Source organism: Montipora capricornis, chromosome 5 (assembly GCF_036669925.1).
Source record: "Montipora capricornis isolate CH-2021 chromosome 5, ASM3666992v2, whole genome shotgun sequence".
Taxonomy (NCBI): Eukaryota; Metazoa; Cnidaria; class Anthozoa; order Scleractinia; family Acroporidae; genus Montipora; species Montipora capricornis.
In genome coordinates, this window is record NC_090887.1 from 3,784,894 (window position 1) to 3,804,893 (window position 20,000).

General features: G+C 40.6%; 1 protein-coding gene across 1 annotated transcript in view; it reads left to right on the forward strand.

The window, feature by feature from the left end:
• Positions 1-3: 3 nt before the first annotated feature.
• LOC138049162 (uncharacterized) overlaps positions 4-20,000 on the forward strand; it is a 20,302-nt gene continuing 305 nt past the window's right edge. Inside the window, exons 1-8 of the mRNA XM_068895322.1 lie at positions 4-245; positions 330-929; positions 9,215-9,511; positions 10,835-11,497; positions 12,750-12,962; positions 14,184-14,532; positions 17,063-17,169; positions 18,616-20,000. The exon at positions 18,616-20,000 is cut by the window's right edge and continues 305 nt beyond it. Of these exons, the coding sequence (XP_068751423.1) occupies positions 596-929; positions 9,215-9,511; positions 10,835-11,497; positions 12,750-12,962; positions 14,184-14,532; positions 17,063-17,169; positions 18,616-19,136 (2,484 nt within the window). The 5' untranslated portion in view covers positions 4-245; positions 330-595 and the 3' untranslated portion in view covers positions 19,137-20,000. The remainder of the gene's footprint in view (positions 246-329; positions 930-9,214; positions 9,512-10,834; positions 11,498-12,749; positions 12,963-14,183; positions 14,533-17,062; positions 17,170-18,615) is intronic.

Below are 20,000 nucleotides of genomic sequence, written 5' to 3' on the forward strand. Positions count from 1 at the left end.
TCGTCACTTCTCACTGCCAAATTTGCTGATTTATATTAGCTCCTCTATCGAAAATAAACCCAAGCCCATTACGACGGACAAGCTTAATCTGTTATTATTGAGCGGATGTTACCATTCTGCCACGGGCGACCGCCTCATTTAGCACGTCAGAGCATTGATGGTGTGTCGCAAGGCTTGAATCTCCGCTAATGGCTGGATTTGTTAGCAACAGTCGCCCCTCGCTGGTTTTGTTTTAGCAAAAGAAGGTAACGTTGAAAAGAGCCGTCGATTTCTCAGTGTGAGTTTTATATGCACGCCCTATTGAGCAATTATCTTAATTGTGTTGTTAGGAAGGGTAGAGTGGAGTGGAATGACTTTCAGCCTTGAAAATTGTGGTCGTTTGTTCTACAGGGATCAGTTGTCAAACTGAGAATCGTGGAGAATTTTTGACCAAACGCCTTCGTACCAAAGTTTGCGGCTAATAAGCACTAAAGACAACTAAGAGCATTGCGGTCTGTATTTAAGTCGCGCGCTGAGCAAAATACCTTTGCGCTGCGCATTATCGACGGCTGAAGTGCTGCTATCTTCACTGAGGACAGACCGAGAGTTTTGGAGCATGGGCTCTCTGAGGCATGAGCTGCAATTTCTTCGCGGCAGTCGCTTTTCAGAAGACTTAGAAAGTTCCGAATCGCAAGCACTTCGTAAAGAGAGGCAGATATCGCGTAAAATTCTCATATTTGCTTCTACAGTGGCTTTAACAGGAGTTGTTTGTTTGATAGTGGGAATTGCCTTATTGGGAACGAACAAAGCAAGCAGTAATGTCGCACTCCGCGGTAGTCTTCCATCAGTGGACATTTCTCACGATGACAAAAACGATATCTCCACCGATCCAAAGACTAGTCGAAACTTCACGGAAAGCTGCAGTTATTCCAGGGAGTTCCAAAAATCAGGTATTTAAGAAATGAGATTGTCGTCTAGTCATGATTAATTAATCGTTTTTTATAAGTCCACGATTCTGGTTAGTCGATATCATTACGCACAACTTTATTTCTTATCGATTTATATGCGCAATCTTCAAGGTGCTTTACAATTCAAATAATGAGCCCATTTGGAGCAGTAACTATAGCAAAGAATCGAATACTCTTTTCTCAATTACGAAAGTCAGGGGTCAGGCTAATTTGTTTTGTTCGGAGGCTAAAAGTGTTCAATAATTCTATATCCACAATGACGCACTGTTATGCAGTCTTAAATGAACCTAACAATGAAAAACATTACTGTTAAGCGAAACGCGTTTTGTGGTTATGAAAATCTATTGTAATGAAGGATTTAAAAAATTGGCAAATTCTCCCACGAATTTCTTTTGGAAGTAGGTGAATAATTCCTTAGTGAAATGGGATGACATTTTGTGGCCTTTGCGAAAAATGTTACGTACTTTAGCATTTCACGTGGTGAAAGATTTAAATTTATGCCCCGAAGAAAATTAAGGCGAAGGCTTTTAATTGGAAAATGTATGATGAAAGGTCAACAATGAGTTTTATTGCCTTGTGCGATTATCAAAACGCATTGCGCAGTCGATGTAAAGTAAATGCATTCTACAAAATGAATCCAATAGGCTGGCTCTGAATATATGATGAATTTTCGAAAGCCGTGAAATGTTATTCTCTCTGAGAATCTCGTTCTTTAGAAACCAACCTGCAATTAAAGAGAGTTTTCCGAGAAAATTACTTTGTGAAACCAGAAGGAATAGAACGTCAATATTTGCTTGGGTTGCCGGAAAACAAAAGAAACATGATTAAAAGAGATTTGAATCAGGTATTGTTTTGCACGACTTTCTAGCAAGAACATTATTTAGTGTGAGATAAATTATAGCAAATTTTTCATCGAGTGATCGAGTTTATCCAAACTGCCGAAGGAATCTGGCTTTTAGGAGACTCTTGGAGAATATTACCCTACGGGATAAGAATTAAACTAAAAAAATCGGCGGCGTTGTCTCATATTCAAAACGAGGCACTGCTGAAGACAGCCAACACATTGAGGAAACCGCTTGATGTTTCGACTTGAAAAAACGTTAGTCTTCATGTTCTATTGAGATAGAATCGTTAATATTTCTTTCCGAAAAAAAAAATTGTAATAGGCTTCAGGCTATTTGTCTGCCAGGATCTTAAATTTGGTGCCATCGGCAATTCGCGCAATATTTCATCCAAGCCTTCAATTATAGATTGTCATTAAAGTTAGAAAAATTTTAAAAATCCTATAAAATATTGTGTCATGCGGAAAAACTTGACGACATGAAAAAATGTCCATCGTTGAAATAGGTAACACTCAAATCGGTATAGTTTGGGGTTTTTTGCCGATAATGTAAGGAATCATGTGGAAAGCCTCAGAGCTCGCCATGAGGATATGATTGGCTCGGCCAGCCACACCTCTTCAATAATTTTATTAACTTAATATATCATGAATCCCGATAGAAAGACAACCGACTTGTTCTTGTCTTATAACTGCAAAAGATGCTGAAAAATTCTGCTGAACGAGCTTGCACAAACATCAATGCCCCACCAGAAAACCAAATAGGCTGTCAATAGTTAGATCTCTGCGGAGATCAGTGTTTTCACTCATAAAGAAACTTTTGGAGTAAAAACGATGCTTGTTTTAGCGATACTGCAAGTTGCATGGGAAGCATAGTTTGTGGCGAGAAAGCTTGGCAATCCAGTCGATTGGTTTTGAAGCCTTGGCTAACTTGAGCAAGCAATGAAAAACCGAAAGTAAGACAAGTATATATTTTTCAGAACACGCTTCAACTATGTAGATAAAAATCAAACAAGAGGGACTATGGCCCTCTACCAGTAACTCTCTTTTACTGGCAAATAATTGGAGTCATCACAAAACGCATAGTTTTGAACCGTGCAAAAATATCCCTGTATTAACAAGCACCTTTTATAGGAAATCCGAGTATCTCGAGATCCGCAGAACGTATGCGCAATAACAATAGTAGGCACCGTCCTTAATATTGCCTAAGATCTTAAAATCGTGCATGATGATCATAAAGATTCCGGAGCCGGGTAATCTTGAAGATCATGAATTGAAGTACCTGCCTCAATTTATCTTTAAAAATATATTAACTGAAATAACAATTAAAGCTAAGGAACCATACATGTACCTCGTAATATTGAAATAAGACTTGCGAGTATGCGAGGCCGCTACCGTCTAGATGCCAGCAATAGTAAAATTGGCAGGGGCGGATCCAGAAATTTTTGATGGGGGGGGGGGGGGGTCCAAACCTTGACTCAGAAAAACACTACAGAAACTTTTTTCAGATTAGTGGCAAAATAGAATGGCTTGCCATCAAAAAGCAAGTCAACCAGTCGAGTAATAATAGGCGATCCTGCAGATGCGAGAATTTTAGACTCAAACAAGTAGTAAAAAAATAATTTTCAGTCAGTGAAAGGCCACCATCAGAGAGATTGAGCTTCGAGCATTAGATTTAAACTCCTGCGTTTACTGGGGCTCTCTAATCATACAAGAATGCTTTACACACAAACCCGCTCCGGGAACATCGTCGGTTTATCAAGAAAATATTAACCAAGAAATGCTTCCAGATAGACCATTCGCTTTCATTTTTCATGTCGAGTTCAGTGTTTGAATTTTCTTGTAATTTAGTACGGAGAACGACAAAATACCAATTGAAACTGCTACTTATCAGTCGCAATCCCGCATGAAAATTTTTCTATTCTAGCTTAGTTTTCTCTTTTTTAAAGATTTACTCGATAATTGTGGCTTGATCAAAGGCAAGGAGCTCGAGCAACTGAACAGTAATTGAACTTTTAGCTCAATCTTTGCTGTTAATATGAACGCGAAGTTTATATCTTTCTAATGTATTCGAAATTTAGTTCCTCGTTTCAGAGTCTCTTTTACTCAAAATTGTGAGTTGACTGTTGACTGGTTCACCAAGCAGTATTGTCATTTTCTGCTTTCGATACAAATTGCTTTCGAGATCATATTCAAAGCTTCGAGTTAGATCTCATTCGAAAGGGTCCCTCTTTCAGAAAAGAAAGTCATACTCGTACCTACAATTAAAGGTTTTCTTTTCATTTCAGAGGAAAGAATTCTGGTAATGAGATCGGCGAGGAAAGAAGCTTTGACGAAACTTGCGCGAAAGGGTGGTGGAAAACTTTCGTGAGGTGGTCTTACAAATGAGACAGCTTGAATAAAAAACGTGTTTTGAAAACCCTTGCAAACGCCGCCTGCTCTCATTTGAAGGCTAGCCTCGGAACTTAATGACTTGTTAAATGTCGATTATTACGCAGCCTTGACCATTAGCAATAAGTGAGTTCTCTTGGTTGATACTTAGTTCATTGCCTCGCGCTCTAGATTATAGAACTTTTTGTCTGGAACATGAAGTTTTAGGAATTATCATTCAGACACACAAAACAATTTCAAAATGAAAATAACCGGAAAATTAAAACGCCGGAAGTGTTATTGAAAACTTGTAGCCTGTGTGTCGGGCCGGGAAAGTACTAAGATGCCCAGTGAACTTGTAATGAGGCCTTGCTCTTCATATCATTCAATTTTTCCTCTTTTATAGTCACTTGTTATGATTTTTTCTTCTTTAGTCTTTTCGTTTCTGTGAACCAAAATTTAAAGAGAAGAGCAAGGTGTATGTGGTCAAGTTTGAAAGAAATTTGTAGTTAAATCACACAGTAGTTTCTATTCAAGATTCCTTACCGGAATGCATTAACTCCACTGGGTGTACTGAAGCAGAATTAACGACTTAAAACTCCATTCACTCTTCGTCACGTATCTACTCCGCTCCGGGGCTTATATCTTAGACAACCGGGCCGACATCTTCGTTATCTTTCCTGGCATTGTACCTCGACATTCTCAAAGTCAGGCTGCAGGGCACAAATATTGATTTTGCGATCAAAATAGACGATAAATCATCACTCCAACTAGTATTCGCATATTACCTGTTTGTATATTACTTTGCGGCTTATTAAATCCGCTCTTTGAAGAGCTCCCGATATAGTAAAGTCCAGATCAACCATAGGTATAATGTCGCAAATTTTTCAAATGCAAAAATTGGCATGCAACGCTGAGGAGCGACCTCAGACAGTTCGTTCTTCTCAGCAGTTTATTTCGCGTCTTGTTTTATTAGACTCGTCAGGACGCCTTAATTAGTTTTCTTCGCCGAGCCGGCGAGGCGAAAACTTCAATTTCAAGTGGCACTCAAGTATTCTCGAAAAAAGGGATAAAAGTGTCTTTTCTTGGTGATTATCAGCGCCTGGGTTATTTTTTAACATTACCGAACAAAACGAAAAGTAGCCCAGACTCTCGTTAAGTTTATTCAACTCTCGTTTGCCAAATTCTCAATTGTTTCAGTGTGGCGGTAGGACTGGGTGGCATCCGCGACAGTGCCGAAAGGTAGCATGGGACGGTATTCAATATGACGTGAACGACGCCACGAACGTACAGCGAAGACCTACGATGGCGAGCTATTTGGATGAAAGAGTTCTTAGGACATGGTCTTAGGACATAGCGTTGATGAAGTGGCAGTACGCGCAGACTTGCATGTATGTTGAAGCTCTCTCTCGCCATCACGCTACCACTGAACACGTCCACGATTTTTGTATACATTTCTCAAACTTTCTCTGCCAAACATGACATAAAATAAATGAGGTTAAAGTCGTCAGAATCTTCCTTCTCTGTGCGCTTTAATGCTTCTTTTCGACAACCTTTCTCGAAACAGCTGTAAATGTGAATAAAAGGGTTGTCTTGTAACTATTATCTGGAAGAATTCAATTTGATGTCTCCTTACGTTTTCCCGTCAAAAAGGTACCTGGCTGAAGAATTTAGCCGATTAAGAATAGATAACGCTACTAGAAGCAGCAACTATTTTGGTTCATGATGACAAAGAGTACTGCTGAATCAGCAATCCTTCCGGATTTCATTCGCAGACTCAAAAGAGAACTACCTTTTCCATTGTAATAAACCTGAATGAACAACACCATGGGAAAGTACGGCTCAATTGCATCTCTTTGCATAATGACACTTGAGAATTTTACCCTCCGACTCAAAAGGGAGAAGCAATCAGTTTAGAACTGAACGAGGCTATTAAACACCTGAAGCCAGGGAAAGTCCTGGGATTGGACGGTATCAAGGTGGAGAGTATTCTTCACTTCGGAGACAGAATCAAGGATTGGCTTCTATCAGGGTTTTCGTTTGACGCCGGAGACCTGACGTTTCGTCCGGTTGTTAACCATTTTACATCCGTTACTTTGATGGTATAAATTTTGAAATTCGTTGACTTATTTTTTTCCTTTTTCTCTTTTTGGACTTGGTTATCTCAGGAAGCCACGGGCTGAAGGAACACAAGACAAAATCACGCAATAAATCCTTCAAACTAACAACATGTCACATCGCCTTATTTTAATTGCGCAATAAGTTTAATTTTCTTTTCTTTCCTCCAATCTCAAGAATGTAAACAACATTTGCGAGGGTTTCAGGCCTTCTTGAGGGTTTTCTAGCAGTGCACTTGCAATCGGCCTTACAAAAGAAAATAGTCCGGTACTTTCATTATCAAACACGGTACTTTGAAAAGCTTTCGAAAACCCTGGCTTCTATCATTATTTAACGTCTGTGCCACAACATATCGTATCCCGAAAATCTGGAGGAAAGCAAAAGTTGCGGCACTGTTAAAACCTGACAAAGACCCAGAAGATCCAAAAAGTTATTGACCAATTTCACTCTTGTGCATACTATACCAAAGTGTATGAACGGGTGATATTGGGTCGAATATCACCCTCAGTAGAAGATCAGCTGACACAAGACCAAGCGGGGTTTTGCCCGGGAAGATCATGCTGTGGCCAGGTCTTGAGCCTGACTCAATACATCGAAGAGGGTTTTGAGAGGAAGGACATCATAGATGCATGCTGTATTTGTAGACTTAAGTGCTGCATATGACACTGTGAACCACAAGGATCTTGTGCTTAAAGTAGCAAAAACAATAAAGAACAACCCGTGGGTCAGAATCATCGGGTCATTATTAGACAAACACAGGTTTTACGTTGAAATGGAGGGCAAAAAGAGCCGCTGGAGGAGCAAGAAGGAAGGGTTGCCCCAAGGCTCTGTACTATTTCCAACCCTCTTCAAAATTTACACCAACCTTTAACAACATCAAGAGGTTCATCTATGCCGATGATCTCTGTCTTGCAAAGCAAGCAGAATCATTCACCATCATCCAAGATAGAAAGACTCAGAGATGCCCTCAAATTTCTAGCGGAGTACTATGCCAATTAGTGGTCGTTAAACGCTAACCGAGGCAAAACGCAAGTCTGTCGTTTCCATCTCAACAACAGACATGCAAAACGGAGCTAGAAATTAGATGGAACAATGAGAGGCTCAAGAACAAAGAGCATCCTGTGTACCTAGTCGTGACCTTGGACAGGACACTCTCATTCAAAGAACACGGACTAAGGCTTAAGAAGAAACTTTCTGGCCGGAATAACCTCCTCAGCAGATTGGCCAATTCGTCATGGAGTGTTGATGCAAAGACTCTGAGATCAACAGCCCTTGCTCTTTGCTACTCAACAGCTGAGTACTGTGCCGCTGTGTGGAACAGGTCGTGCCATGCAGGAAAGGTGGATCCCGAACTGAGGTATACACAACTCAGTGACCCTCGCCACCCACTCTACAATCACCAGCAAGTAGAATCCCGTCTCCGACCCAGGCACAGTTTTACGACGGTGAAACCGCTCCACCCAAACCAGTCTTTGATCTCCAGACTGGAGAAATGGATCGAGAATGATATCAGTCCACCAAACGATGCCCTGCCACCCCACCAAGAACACCTGCCAAATGGAACATCTCTTTGCAGGAAGGACTGGGTCACGCTCAACAGAACACGAACCAAACAAACGAAAATATGCACAGGTGGGGACTTGCAAAGAGTCCAGAATGTCCCTGTGGCGAGTAAAGTCAGACCATGGACCACATTCTCTGGGGTTGTCCTCAGGGCCCAGCATGCACTGACAAAGACTTGAGTCAGGTCAACAACAGCGCCCTCGCATGGATCAAGCATTGGCCGGACAAGATATGATGATGATGAGCGTAATGAACAGAACCGCAGGAAAGAACCGCCCGTGGTTCTGTGTGGTATCAATAAAGCTACATGTTCGGCCTTGTAGTTGAGGTCAACACAACTTTGTTGGAAACGGCAATATGGCAGAAAGCAATGATAGCACCGGAAACACAGACACCTACCACAGTAGCTAGTAACCATTATACCGGTACATAGCTTCAATTTTAAGTGATTGTAGTATGTAGCGACTCTGGCTTCTCAAGTGCTCTTCAAATCATGATTTCCTGTGTGCATCCATTACAGCATTAGAAGTACAGCTAAAAGCATTGACTAATTTTTTTATAACATGCCAACAGTGAAAGTTCAATTGGTGATTGGATTTAAATTTCTCTTCCAAAAAATACATCCTCTATGGCTTGTTAAAGACGGGCCACGTTGTATTGACACATAGAAACATCTTGTGAAAAACACATTCGAAATGTAAATATCTGCGGAAACAAATATTGCGATATTCGGCGGCCCTTTCAATCAACCGAAAAGTGGGAGGGTCCTGGCATTGACGGCTAAACAGCGGAGTTTTGTTACATGATGCTGTTTACGATCGATATGGACCGCTCAGTGGCTGAAACTGTTGTACAGTAGTTTGTCCTCTTGCATGGACATTTGCAAACGCCATGTCACAGTCGCGCAACTGCGTGTCTGTTTTACAAATAGATTCCTTGTTTCCGTGCGTCTATCACTGCGTGGTGTTCGTATGAAGTCCCGTCTACACGAGCAATTTTATGTGACAATTTTTATTTGCTAGTGTAGACGATGAAATTTGGCCAACTGAAAAGCTGGCGTGTTAGCTTTTATGTGACAAATAAAAGTTGTCAAATACGAAAAATTGCTCGTGTAGACGACTCGTGACATGAAATGTGGTCAATTATCTCTGTTGTCCAAATGCATTGCTGACCCACTTAACTTCGAATTGTCAACAATTATTTGTTGTGATATCTACACGATCAAATGTATTTGCCACATAAGATTGTCACATTAAAAATTGCTCGTGTGAACTTTCCCTTCCCTTGTTTTTAATTTATGTAGGACAATTACATAATTCCTAGATTTTTTCTGTACTGTTTTTAACCAATCAAATTGCATCTTTTTTCCCTGCACCAGGTCTCGCTGACTTTGTGCAGAAAGTCAAAGTACTTTTCTACAAATTGCATCCTTATGAACTTCCTTACAAGCCAGGAGTCACCTCTGATGATATTAGACTTAATTTTGAGGCATTTAACCCACTGCCTTCCTCCATCAAGAATGTCACCGATACTTCGATGTTATTATTGCGCGAATTAAAGTCTCTACGCATCAACACCGAGGCACTCAAGGCAAGGGAAGCCAAGGCGGTGGCAGAAATGAAACACTTCTTGTATCATAGCTTCGGAAATGTTTATGATTTCGACTATTACTCAGGTAAGAGCTGCCTCTTTTTCTTTATCATTCATCGATGCATTTTTCAGTTCCATCCAAACTTCTTCGATTCAAAACGACTGGGAATAGACCGAATGCATAAATTGTGGCCAAAAATGTATTCTTTTGTTTATGTGCTAATTAGACTCACTAGCCTCGCACTTAAGCAACATTTCTTATGTATTTTGTCCATGCAGGAGAGGCCAGTGAGTCTATTGCTGGTTTTCACTCACGTGATCAACAGCCATGTTTTTCAACGAAAACAAAAGGAAGCGTTTGCATAATAATAGAGTTAAATTCCCGGAGGATTTGGTCGGGGCACCAACATGGCCGCCTTTTCTTTGTTTTGGGCACCAACATGGCGGTCGTGACGTCATGTGAAAACCGAGAATTAGAACAGGGGTCAATAGACCTTATTCACGATGGCCGCCATGTTGGATTTGCTATTATCATGTAAATTAGCTACACACTTCTGAGGGGGCAAACAACACAAGTTCGAGAGGTTATAACGAATATGTTAGCCACACAGATGATTTGTTTCACGTTCATTGAATGTTTATCTCCTAAGTAGTAAAATAGAATGACAACACAAGTTACTTCGACGTTTTTTAGTAAAAAATGAGCAGCTAACGAAGTAGGAAGTTAAACTGTCAAAAGCAATCAAAAGATACATAATTATTATAAAAGGTACTTAATTCTATATACTAAAATGGACTTTGAGCAATGTTATTTCAATATTTTGTCGAGCCGATTTTCCGCAATTTGCCTTTTTTCCAATGTTTGCCCCCCAGCATAACACATGGCTAATCTGCATGACAATTTGAAAACCAACATGGCGGCTATCGTGAATAAGGCCTATTAACACATGTACAAAAAAACATTTTTTGGGCCGCCATTTACGCATTCGGGCTATAAACGCTTGAGAAATTATGACGAGAACTTATTTCGGAATGACGACGTATTTGTGACCATCAGCTCTTGCTCGAAATATTTACTTTTTGAACTACTGTCGTATCCAGATTTCGCAAAGGCTCAATTTTCGCTGCACACTCGAATTCGGGTTTCGGGAGTGAGCACTGGTTCATTTCCCGAAACAGCGGCTAGTAATCGAGCCTAGATTTCGCGAGGGCATTTTTCTTCGTGGTTGTTTATTTTGCGTCGCGCGTAGGACCTGCTTAGAGAAAGAGAGTTTTCCTTGCAGTGTTCTGCTTAAATCGAACGAAGCGTATTGCAAGCCATATCAAGAAATGAAAGAAAGCACCAATGTTTTACATCGCTAGAAAGCTCCTTCAATTTTTACTCCTTCGTTTTATTTTCCCGTACTAGGTCAGTGGATGCTCGGGCCAAATCGTTTTTGTCATATGCAAATCATAGCTCGGATGCCTTTTCATTTTCGATTGTTCTTGAAAAAACTCTCACCCGAAACAGTGCAAGATATGGAAGTCATTGAAGAAGCTTTGAAGAGTTTCGGTAAGGGAATAAAACAATATCACCAAAACATCAAGCTTGGATTGAGGACTGGCATGATTGGGTCTATTGAGGAGTGCAAAGTCGGACTTGACTGTATTAAGCAAGTTTATCCTAAAATAGCGGAGAGCTTTCTGGAGGAGGACATTATGAGGGAGTCGTCTTTCCGGTATCCATTTTTAACAACAAGGTTTTTCATGCGATTCCAAAACGTTTCCGAAGGCTGGTTTGAAAAGTATGGAATACCGCTGGACCAATCAATGGCAGAGAGTTTAATTAACTTCGTTGGCATCCCATTGGCGAATTTATTGAGATACTTGGCGCGGGATCATGTAAAGCATTGCGTACCCAGTAATGTGTCCAGCGGGCTGTTCAATCGTCCTTTGTCTTATGTATACTACAATGGGGTGCCTAATAAATCCGAGCTGACGAGCAAGAGACTCCCCACGGGAGAGGTGATAAGAGCAAAGGCTGGGTACGAGAGAACCATGCAGTTTTTCACTACCACGAATGACGACGCTGGTAAGTGACGTCATGTCAACTTTTGTTCTTTAATTGGTTTTCCACTCAGCGGTATTCATACTGAAACGAATGGTCAATTTTAAAGCCAGTCGTCTCTCTGTTTTTCCTTCTTTGGCGTCACTTTACGCTTAAGGGCAAGGGAGAAGAAGGGAGAAATCCGGTATTTACGAATGGCATTTGTTCAGAATCTCGTCTCGTTCACTGTAGTTGCAAGAATCCACTCGGCTTAATTTTATTAGGTGATTTGCGGATTGGGAAAAATAAATTAAATAAATCAAAAAATATAATTTTAAAAAAGGGACGTCGAAATGGATCGTTTTTTGGTTGCTTCCCTTACAATTGCGAAACAATCAACTTCTTAGCTGTCACTTGATTGTTGTCGAGATTTGCAGCTTTTCGATTTTTTGGGACTTTAATCGATGTAAGATTGATGTAACCTTGAATAACCTTTTCTTGTTAGCGCTTAGCAACGACCAATCATAACTGAATAATGCAGTAAGTATTAATGAAACGACTTAGATTCAAGTTTTCAGACTAGCTCTTTACACACTGCTTGTAAGTTAGTGAATAGGTCAGAATTAAATCAGTTGAAGCTCAGACGTGTCTATCGATTGAGTGTGAACAGTTAGGCCTATATTTATTTCTAGTAAACGGGGAAAGGTTTTCGAAACGAACCGAACAAAAGCTGTAGTGAACAACATGAAAAGTAGATTTCAGTAGTATTACTCTGGTAAAATGACCGCGCGGTTGCACAGCACTGTTCTTGTGACCAGCTCCCGCTTGGTTTAATAGCTCAGTTGGTAGAGCAGTGCTAATGTACTCTGTATGATTCAAGATTAAGTAACTTTGGGATATGTAGGGAGGATTTTGTCTTTTGTAGATCGGTAAAAAGGCCATGGTGTTCCCACGGCTAATATGCAATCTTCGATTTCAGTCCCAATGCGCAAACTAATTGCAACACAAACGTTTCGGTTTTGTATTCCCTTTGTTACGAAGATTAAAAGAATCCCTTCTGAAACGGCCCATTATAACCACTAATCACGTGACGTTTTCGAAACGCGGACGGCATGCAAGCGAAACGAATCGTCTCTAATGGAGGAAAAATACTTAGAAATGTAAATGGGGTTGTGTAAAGACAAGTAAAAAGGGAAACAGCTGGCTTCCGATTGCCATCCGCGTCTCAAAAAACATCGCCTGCTTAAAAGCTCCTTAATTAACTTTCACTAACCTAACTTGTTTTGCGCATACTCAGATTCTGTCCATCAGCTGGGTTGGAAAATATTAAAGTCGCTTTACCCTGAAGCTGTCGACATAGCCAAGTCAGTAACAAGACTGGACAACGAAACAGCAGCCGTGAAATCATTTCGCAAGCTTATTGATTCACCTGCCATGTACTTCAACGAGGCACCCTTCCCTAAGAATGAGTCAGACGAGAGAGCACACAGAAAATGCAAAAATGAGAAAGGTAATGCGAGATGAGGTTATTTCTGAGGGCGAGTCCAATGTTGCACTGAAAGCAGAGTATGACATGCTAAAGTAAGGGAGACAAGCAAGGATCATGTGATCCGTCCACCCCTCTGACAGAAGAAGGTAACTGTCAATCTACACCTTGGTCAGCTTTACAGGTACCTGCGTTTGTAGCACTCTTTAAGTTAGACACAATTCGACTGGAAAATTTGTATCGTTTTTCACAGATGGCGGGCGGCGGGCGAGCCATTGTGACTCTGTCTTTGAAATGAAGTTGTGGTTTAATAATTTAATTCATAACTGAGACGCAAAATACTGCTGATTTGGGTAACGTTTGAGCTGACACAGGATGTCAGCTGTATCAGCTCATGTAGATGTTTGACTGGCCCATAGGTCCCTTAAAAACTACCCATGTATGTCCCATGGCGATATCATGTGACTCACTGTCTGCAACTACTGATGTTTAACGGTGAATTGCGCCCTTGAGAAGGATGAAAAGCTGGTTGCTTAGCAACGGGCGAAAGGACAACTGAAAAGTATGAGTTTTACGGAGGAACCGAACCCTTCGACCTCCGTAACACCCGCTGGGCGCATTGCACCTTAACAAGAGCCCATGAGTAGGAGCCTCCATATGCACTATAATCCTTGAGTCAACCTTTGCCCGTATCTTTCTATTTTTAGAACGCCACGAGTTGTTCGCCACTGCACGCACTGTTTAAAATGGCCAATCAGAATAAAGTCATTGTCTAACGAAGACAAAAATAACAAAAACAATGTACACAAATTGTGCGAATTGATGTAAATGTGAGTCTCCTGCTGAAGGGTTGGTTCTAAAAATAGAAAGATACGGGCAAAGGTTGACTCATAGGGCTTGTATGGGCGAGGCAAGCTCCTACTTATGGGCTCCTGACCTTAAACATAGTTGCTTCTGAAATTTGAAGCGTGTGATACTGTAGAACTCACAAACCAATGGGACACATTGTTCATTAAGAACCTTGATAAACGATCTCACTCCACTGGAGTTCTTTTAGCCCAATGGGTAGAGCATCCGACTGGTGATTCCGAGGTTGCAGGTGGATTCTGATTTTTAGTTGTCCTTTCGCCCAACGACGTAGCAACTAGCTCTTTACTTATACAATAATTCTATTTGTTGTCACTCTTATGAGTCATTAGTAAACAAACTTCACAATGCCAATTGTAATATTCTTTTTCATTGTAGATGCACGTGAATTCTGTCCTGTTCGTTACGCCGCAATGCAGCGATGGTTTGAATTTTCACGCAGTACACTCTCTCAATTAGAACCCAAGCTCCTGAAGATGTTTCACTGGCCCCTTGGTCCCTTTAAGACTACCCCAGTCTGTCCCGTTGCGATATCAGGTAACTTTATGCCGACAACTTCAGCTCAGAGTTATACTTCCAGTTACAGAAGATGCAATCGACCAGCATTTTTTCGAATGCCTTTCTTTTTGGACCGAATGGGCCCGAAGTATTCCGAGTGGACGACGAGCGCTCACGAAGCGAGACCAGGGCATCATCTACAACTACAGGGACACGTAGAAAATTTTTTGTAAGTCGATTAGTCCTTTACATTTACTTTTCAGACATGTTGTGACGGCAGCAGGTTACTCAGCAATCGACTGTTACTTCCTCCACTAAGGACTGTGACAGAATAAGATTCTGATGACCACAATGTCTCTGAGTGGCTGATACTAAGTAGCTGCCCGAGGAATATATTTGTTGTGGCAAATGCAAAATCATGTATCGGGCACAGAACATTATAATGCCACGTATTTTTTTTCCGCAACACATTTCAGCAGCAGCCGTTCTAAAACCAGGATATACCGTAGACTGATGCCCGCATTCCATCGCAGATCGACATCTGTGGCTTATGGACTTTGGCTATTAGCCATTTCATAAAACTTCGTACGTGCGCGATCAATGTAACCAGGCGCGTAGCGTCCTATACGCAAATACGCACGTGCGTACTTGAAGAGACCAGAAAATTTTGAAATTTTTAGCAATTGTTTCTATTTTTAACATTTTACTTGTACGGAACCAAGATTTCCTTATGAAAACACCACTTTGATTAAATTCTAAAAACTAAAACAAAAGCTATTAATACCATGTTCTCACTTAGTTTTGCATTGACTTTTTTTACACTAAACAATGCAGTGTTGTTTGGTCTTCGTGCAAAAAAACGGCGAAGTTGCAAAGGAGCGACGTTCCGAGAACGTTGTTGACAATACCAGTCACGCTAGCGCAACCAAAACAATGTTTTGTTTGCGCCAAGTTTGCTCAAAATAAGGGCAAGACCCTTTGTTCTTTGCTTGTATTAACACAACTATTTCGAACAAGAAATAAAGAACGCAGTATTTTTCGCTTAGTTTACTAGGTTTCTAGATCATATGTACTGTGCGTATTCTTCGAACTAGCGCCAAGTTGTTCATTTCTTAAATTTATGGCAAACATTTTTTGGAATTCAGTTTTCAAGTTTTTTACTCTCGAAAATTTAATGTATATGTTGTTGAAATTGCATCCTTTGGAAACTTGGTAAAAATCCAATCTCCAGATGAGATTTGAACCTACGACCCTCCGGACCCTCCGGTTACTCAATGGAGACTCTATGATGAGCAAGCAAGGGTGAAATGTGGGTCTTTGACTCGAATTGCATCGCGCAGTTACAAAATCAAATAACTATCGACAGCATCACTCATAACTGCATCGCCATTTCACCCTTGCTCACCAGAGAGTCTCCAGTAACTCAGTGATTAAAAGCATCCGACTAAATCATGGAGGTTCGTGGGTTCAAATCCTATCTGGAGATCGGATTTTTTCCGAGTTTCCAATGGATGCAATTTCAACAACATATAGATGGTTTTCAATCACGTGATGAGACGGCCACGTTTGTGTACAAAAAATAGCAAATTATGGCTCATGTTTTGCATTAAAATAGAGTCAAATTCCTGAAAGACTTTTTTCTCCATTGTTCTGAGCACCAACATGGCTGCTGTGATGTCAGGTGAAAACCATCTACATACAATGCTCACATTCGCTCAAAAATTTAATGCACCGTTAAAATAAGGAAAACATTACAACCTGAACGAGGTTGGCAATGACTGTTATTTTTCTTATATATACGCAACTTGTGCGGCGCATTAGAAAAGGAATTATTGAGAAGAAACTCGCAAAATATGTTTTCTGTAGGTGAAAACTGAGATTTATGTTAATAATATTTAGATTTAGCCAAGCCTAAAAGCGGAGCTTCCGTCTTATTTATTCTTACAATAAGTTAACGTGGCTTGAGCCTGCGATCCAATCGATAACCAGTACTTCATCAGCGGTCAATTTACAAAAAAAGCTGACCTCGATGAGCTTTGAACTTGAGCCCGCGATATGGTCACTTGATACCGGTCAACGGATACCTTGTTTGGGCAGATGTCAATTAACCATAACATGAATGCCAAATATCAAGAATGTTCCCTCCAAAAAACGCGCATTGCACCACAGAGTTTCACATTAGCATACATGGAGGGGTTACCATATTTTCTTTGCCAAATGGTGCTCCGCGCGCACCGCTATAACGATTGAAAATATTCGAAGTTAAGGACGGTGCCTACTAATTCAAAGATATTTTTGCCCTCGTTTATGATTATGCAGGAAATATAGATCTTAACAAGTGTTATTGAAATCCAAAAAGAAAATTGGGGGTAACCACGCATTTTCCAAAGATAATTCATGAATAATATTTGTAAAGAGCTTTAAAATACAAAGCAATGTATGGCGTTCTTTCTCAAATTTAAGTTTAATTATCTCTCAAAAATACATGGTTACCCCCAATTTTTTTTGGGTACCAAGAGTGCTTACTATGATCGACTTTCTCCGGATAAATTTAAACCGCGCAAAAAGATCCCTGTATTAGTAAGCATCACCGATAGAAACCCGAGTATCTCGAGATGCGCAGAATGTATGCGCAATAACAATAGTAGTCTCATCATTTAAATTGAAGGAAATTAAGGTTGGTCAGATCTTTTTATTTTGAAATGTCCAAGGTCGCAAAACTTTGGTTTATTGTCTCACAATATTCTCACTTTGTTTAGGGACTGGTGTGGTCCCCTAGTGGCACCATTGGTTAAAACCAGGTACATTTCCTTCTCAGAAGGCTGGGCGCTTTATGCAGAGAATCCACTTATTTCTAGGGAAACAGGTGAGATATGCTATTAACTTTCCCGGTCTTTTGGTAAAGGTCAAAGTCAGTGGACTTAATTTATGCAATGACAGGAGCTCGTCAAGGAAAACCTCTATCTCCATCAATTCCTTTAGTCAACCACGAGTAAATTTATTTTTAGGAACAGGATTCTCCTCCAAAAAGTGTCATAATTCCCTTGACGCTGAGATAGCTTTGTTTTGATTGGCTTATAAAACAGTGGGAGTGCTGAATCTCCCAAGAAAGTCGTCGTTCTATTTAACAAATCGAAAGTGGTTCAGCGCTGTCTTTACTCTTATCGACAACGATATTCGTCATCACAGTGGTCAAAATGCTGTGGACTCACGAGGCGCAGCAGTCAAAGAAAGCCAAAGAAAGTTTTTATTTCAGAGCGTGACCAAAATCATGACTCAAAGAAAGAGCAAGCGTTGTCTATAACTTTCTCACAATATGATTGGTGTATTTCGCAAAATGGGCGTTCCTGATTGGCTTTTACATTGCGTGACAAAATGACGCGAGCATGACGCGTACAGCGCTGTCTAGACTCTCATCGACAACGGCAAAATTAGATGAGATCTTTCCCGCGAAAAGCGTACCAAAATTACGATTATTTCTGTGCACCATATATGGTGGTAGCTTCCTACAAGAGTCGTACAAATTCCTACGAATTCCTGCAATGCTGTCCTATTTTTTCTGCAAGGATAAACAAGTGGTTACCAAGGCCAGCTCTCCGAACAATGTTTGAAAGCAAGGAAAGTTTGTCTTTGGTTGAGGATTGTTTGTAAAGTGCGGGTTAGAGGTGAATTGGAGAAATAATCACACAAACTAGACAATTTAAGCAATTGACTCTTTATAGCCACTTAAAAAGTTCAGGTGATTTTAACGAGAATCGAACTCATGACCTCTAGATCTGTGATGCCGGTGCAGTGCTCTTACCAACTGAACTATGAAGCCACTCAGTTGCGCCAATGTGTTGACCTGAATACTTGTGAAGCGTCCGATTTTTGTGCTTCTGCTGTCGTCAATAGTGGGAACCAAGCTTAATAGCAGCTTTGGCTAATAAACTGGAAAAGGCAACCTAGCTGTAAATTATCATTTAACAAAAATAACTTCTACTTTGTTTAATTGGCTTATTGTTATAGGATTCCTGCAGCCCCCGCGTGGATTCGTGAAATTCTTACAAGCGCGTGGATTCCTGAAAATTCCTACAATTAAGCGTATATTCGTTCATTCACTACTTGCACAATCCCATAATACACCATAATTACCCCCCAAACTTTTGCATAACCATTGTTTTCAATTTCTCCTGAGACATGAAAATGTCCCAAGAGAAGTCGAAAACAATGCCTATGCAGATTTCTGGGGGGTAAAAGAGGTGTATTATGGGATTTGTGCAAGTAGTGAATTATAATAGTTATCATAATTTTTATCTCTTTCTAATCTAAGATGTTTATGACGACAAGCCTTTCAGACGCTATGGAATGTTAAAATGGCAAATCTGGCGCGCACTGCGCCTGATTGTGGACACAGGCCTCCATTTTAAGGGGATGAAACGCGACGAGGCCATCAAACTTTTTAACGACTATGCCTGGGACGATACAGATGTGGCTCGCAAAGAAGTAACACGGTACCAGAGCGGGCCAGGCCAGGCCACAGCCTATATGATTGGTCGGCGTGCTATCATGGACATGCGCATCAACGCCGAGAGAAGACTGGGTTCCAAGTTTGATGTCCGGGACTTTCATTACTACTTGTTGTCACATGGGCCGGGTCCCTTGATTTACATAGCTCAACAAATTGACAATTACGCGGAGTGCACGCTAAACAGAACATCGCCCAAATGCCAAAGGTTTTTTGCCGTTGACAATGAGAGACGACTTTTCAGTCAAGGATACGGATATAATTTCAAACTTGCTTGGGACGATTTAGAAGAATTTTACTTTCCCCCGGACATCCACGATTTTTAGTTGAGTTGACATAAGAGAAAATGGAACCCTAAAAATAGCGGTGTAAGCATAAAATCTGCCCCTAAGTGAGATCAAACTATTGCAGCTTCTATTCTCATTTTAATCCTCTAGATTTTATCCGTTTTCCTCTGTTCGTCAACTGAAATACCGTAAAATTCCGAAAATAAGCCCCGGGGCTTATATTTTTCAAAGGCCCTTTTGGAGGGGCTTATTTTTGGAGGGGCTTATCTACGGAGGGAAATTTGCGTCTCCAAATCATTTGGGCTAGCCTTATAGTTGGAGGTAAATTTACCGTTGTTGCTTTGTTTTACTTTGTATTTGAGGGCAAATTTTTTTCAATGTTAAGTTTAAGAACGTAACTTGTGATCAGGCGTACTTTTCTTTAGAGAGGGTGCGAATTTGCGCCGTGTCTGAAGAAAAGTACACCTGATCGCTGGTCAAGTCACTTTCGGTTGCCTTACCTCGTTGCCAGAGTGTCTCTTCTTCCTTTTTCCTATGCTGAGAACGAGCTTGGTACAAAATAGCCCGTTCCAGGCTCCCATACACCTTATTCCAAAATGGCCGCCCAGTTAAATATTCTTTTGTTTTTATACAAATAAGCCCTTGATGCCTCGTTAAAATTCAAAAGAATATTTTATCTTGAACGAGGCAACTAGGCCCAATTTGTATCCGCATAAATCAGCGGCAATTTATTAATAAGGTGTATATAGTCGGGAAAACGAAAACAACTAGTACTGCGTGGGCAACACGATCTCTTCCTCAAATGAAGGATTATCCTTCATTGTCAGTTTGCCTCATATGAAGTATTATCCTCCATTTTGATCACTCTGTCCCCAGGACTTGTGGTAGCAAATAAAAAGAAAA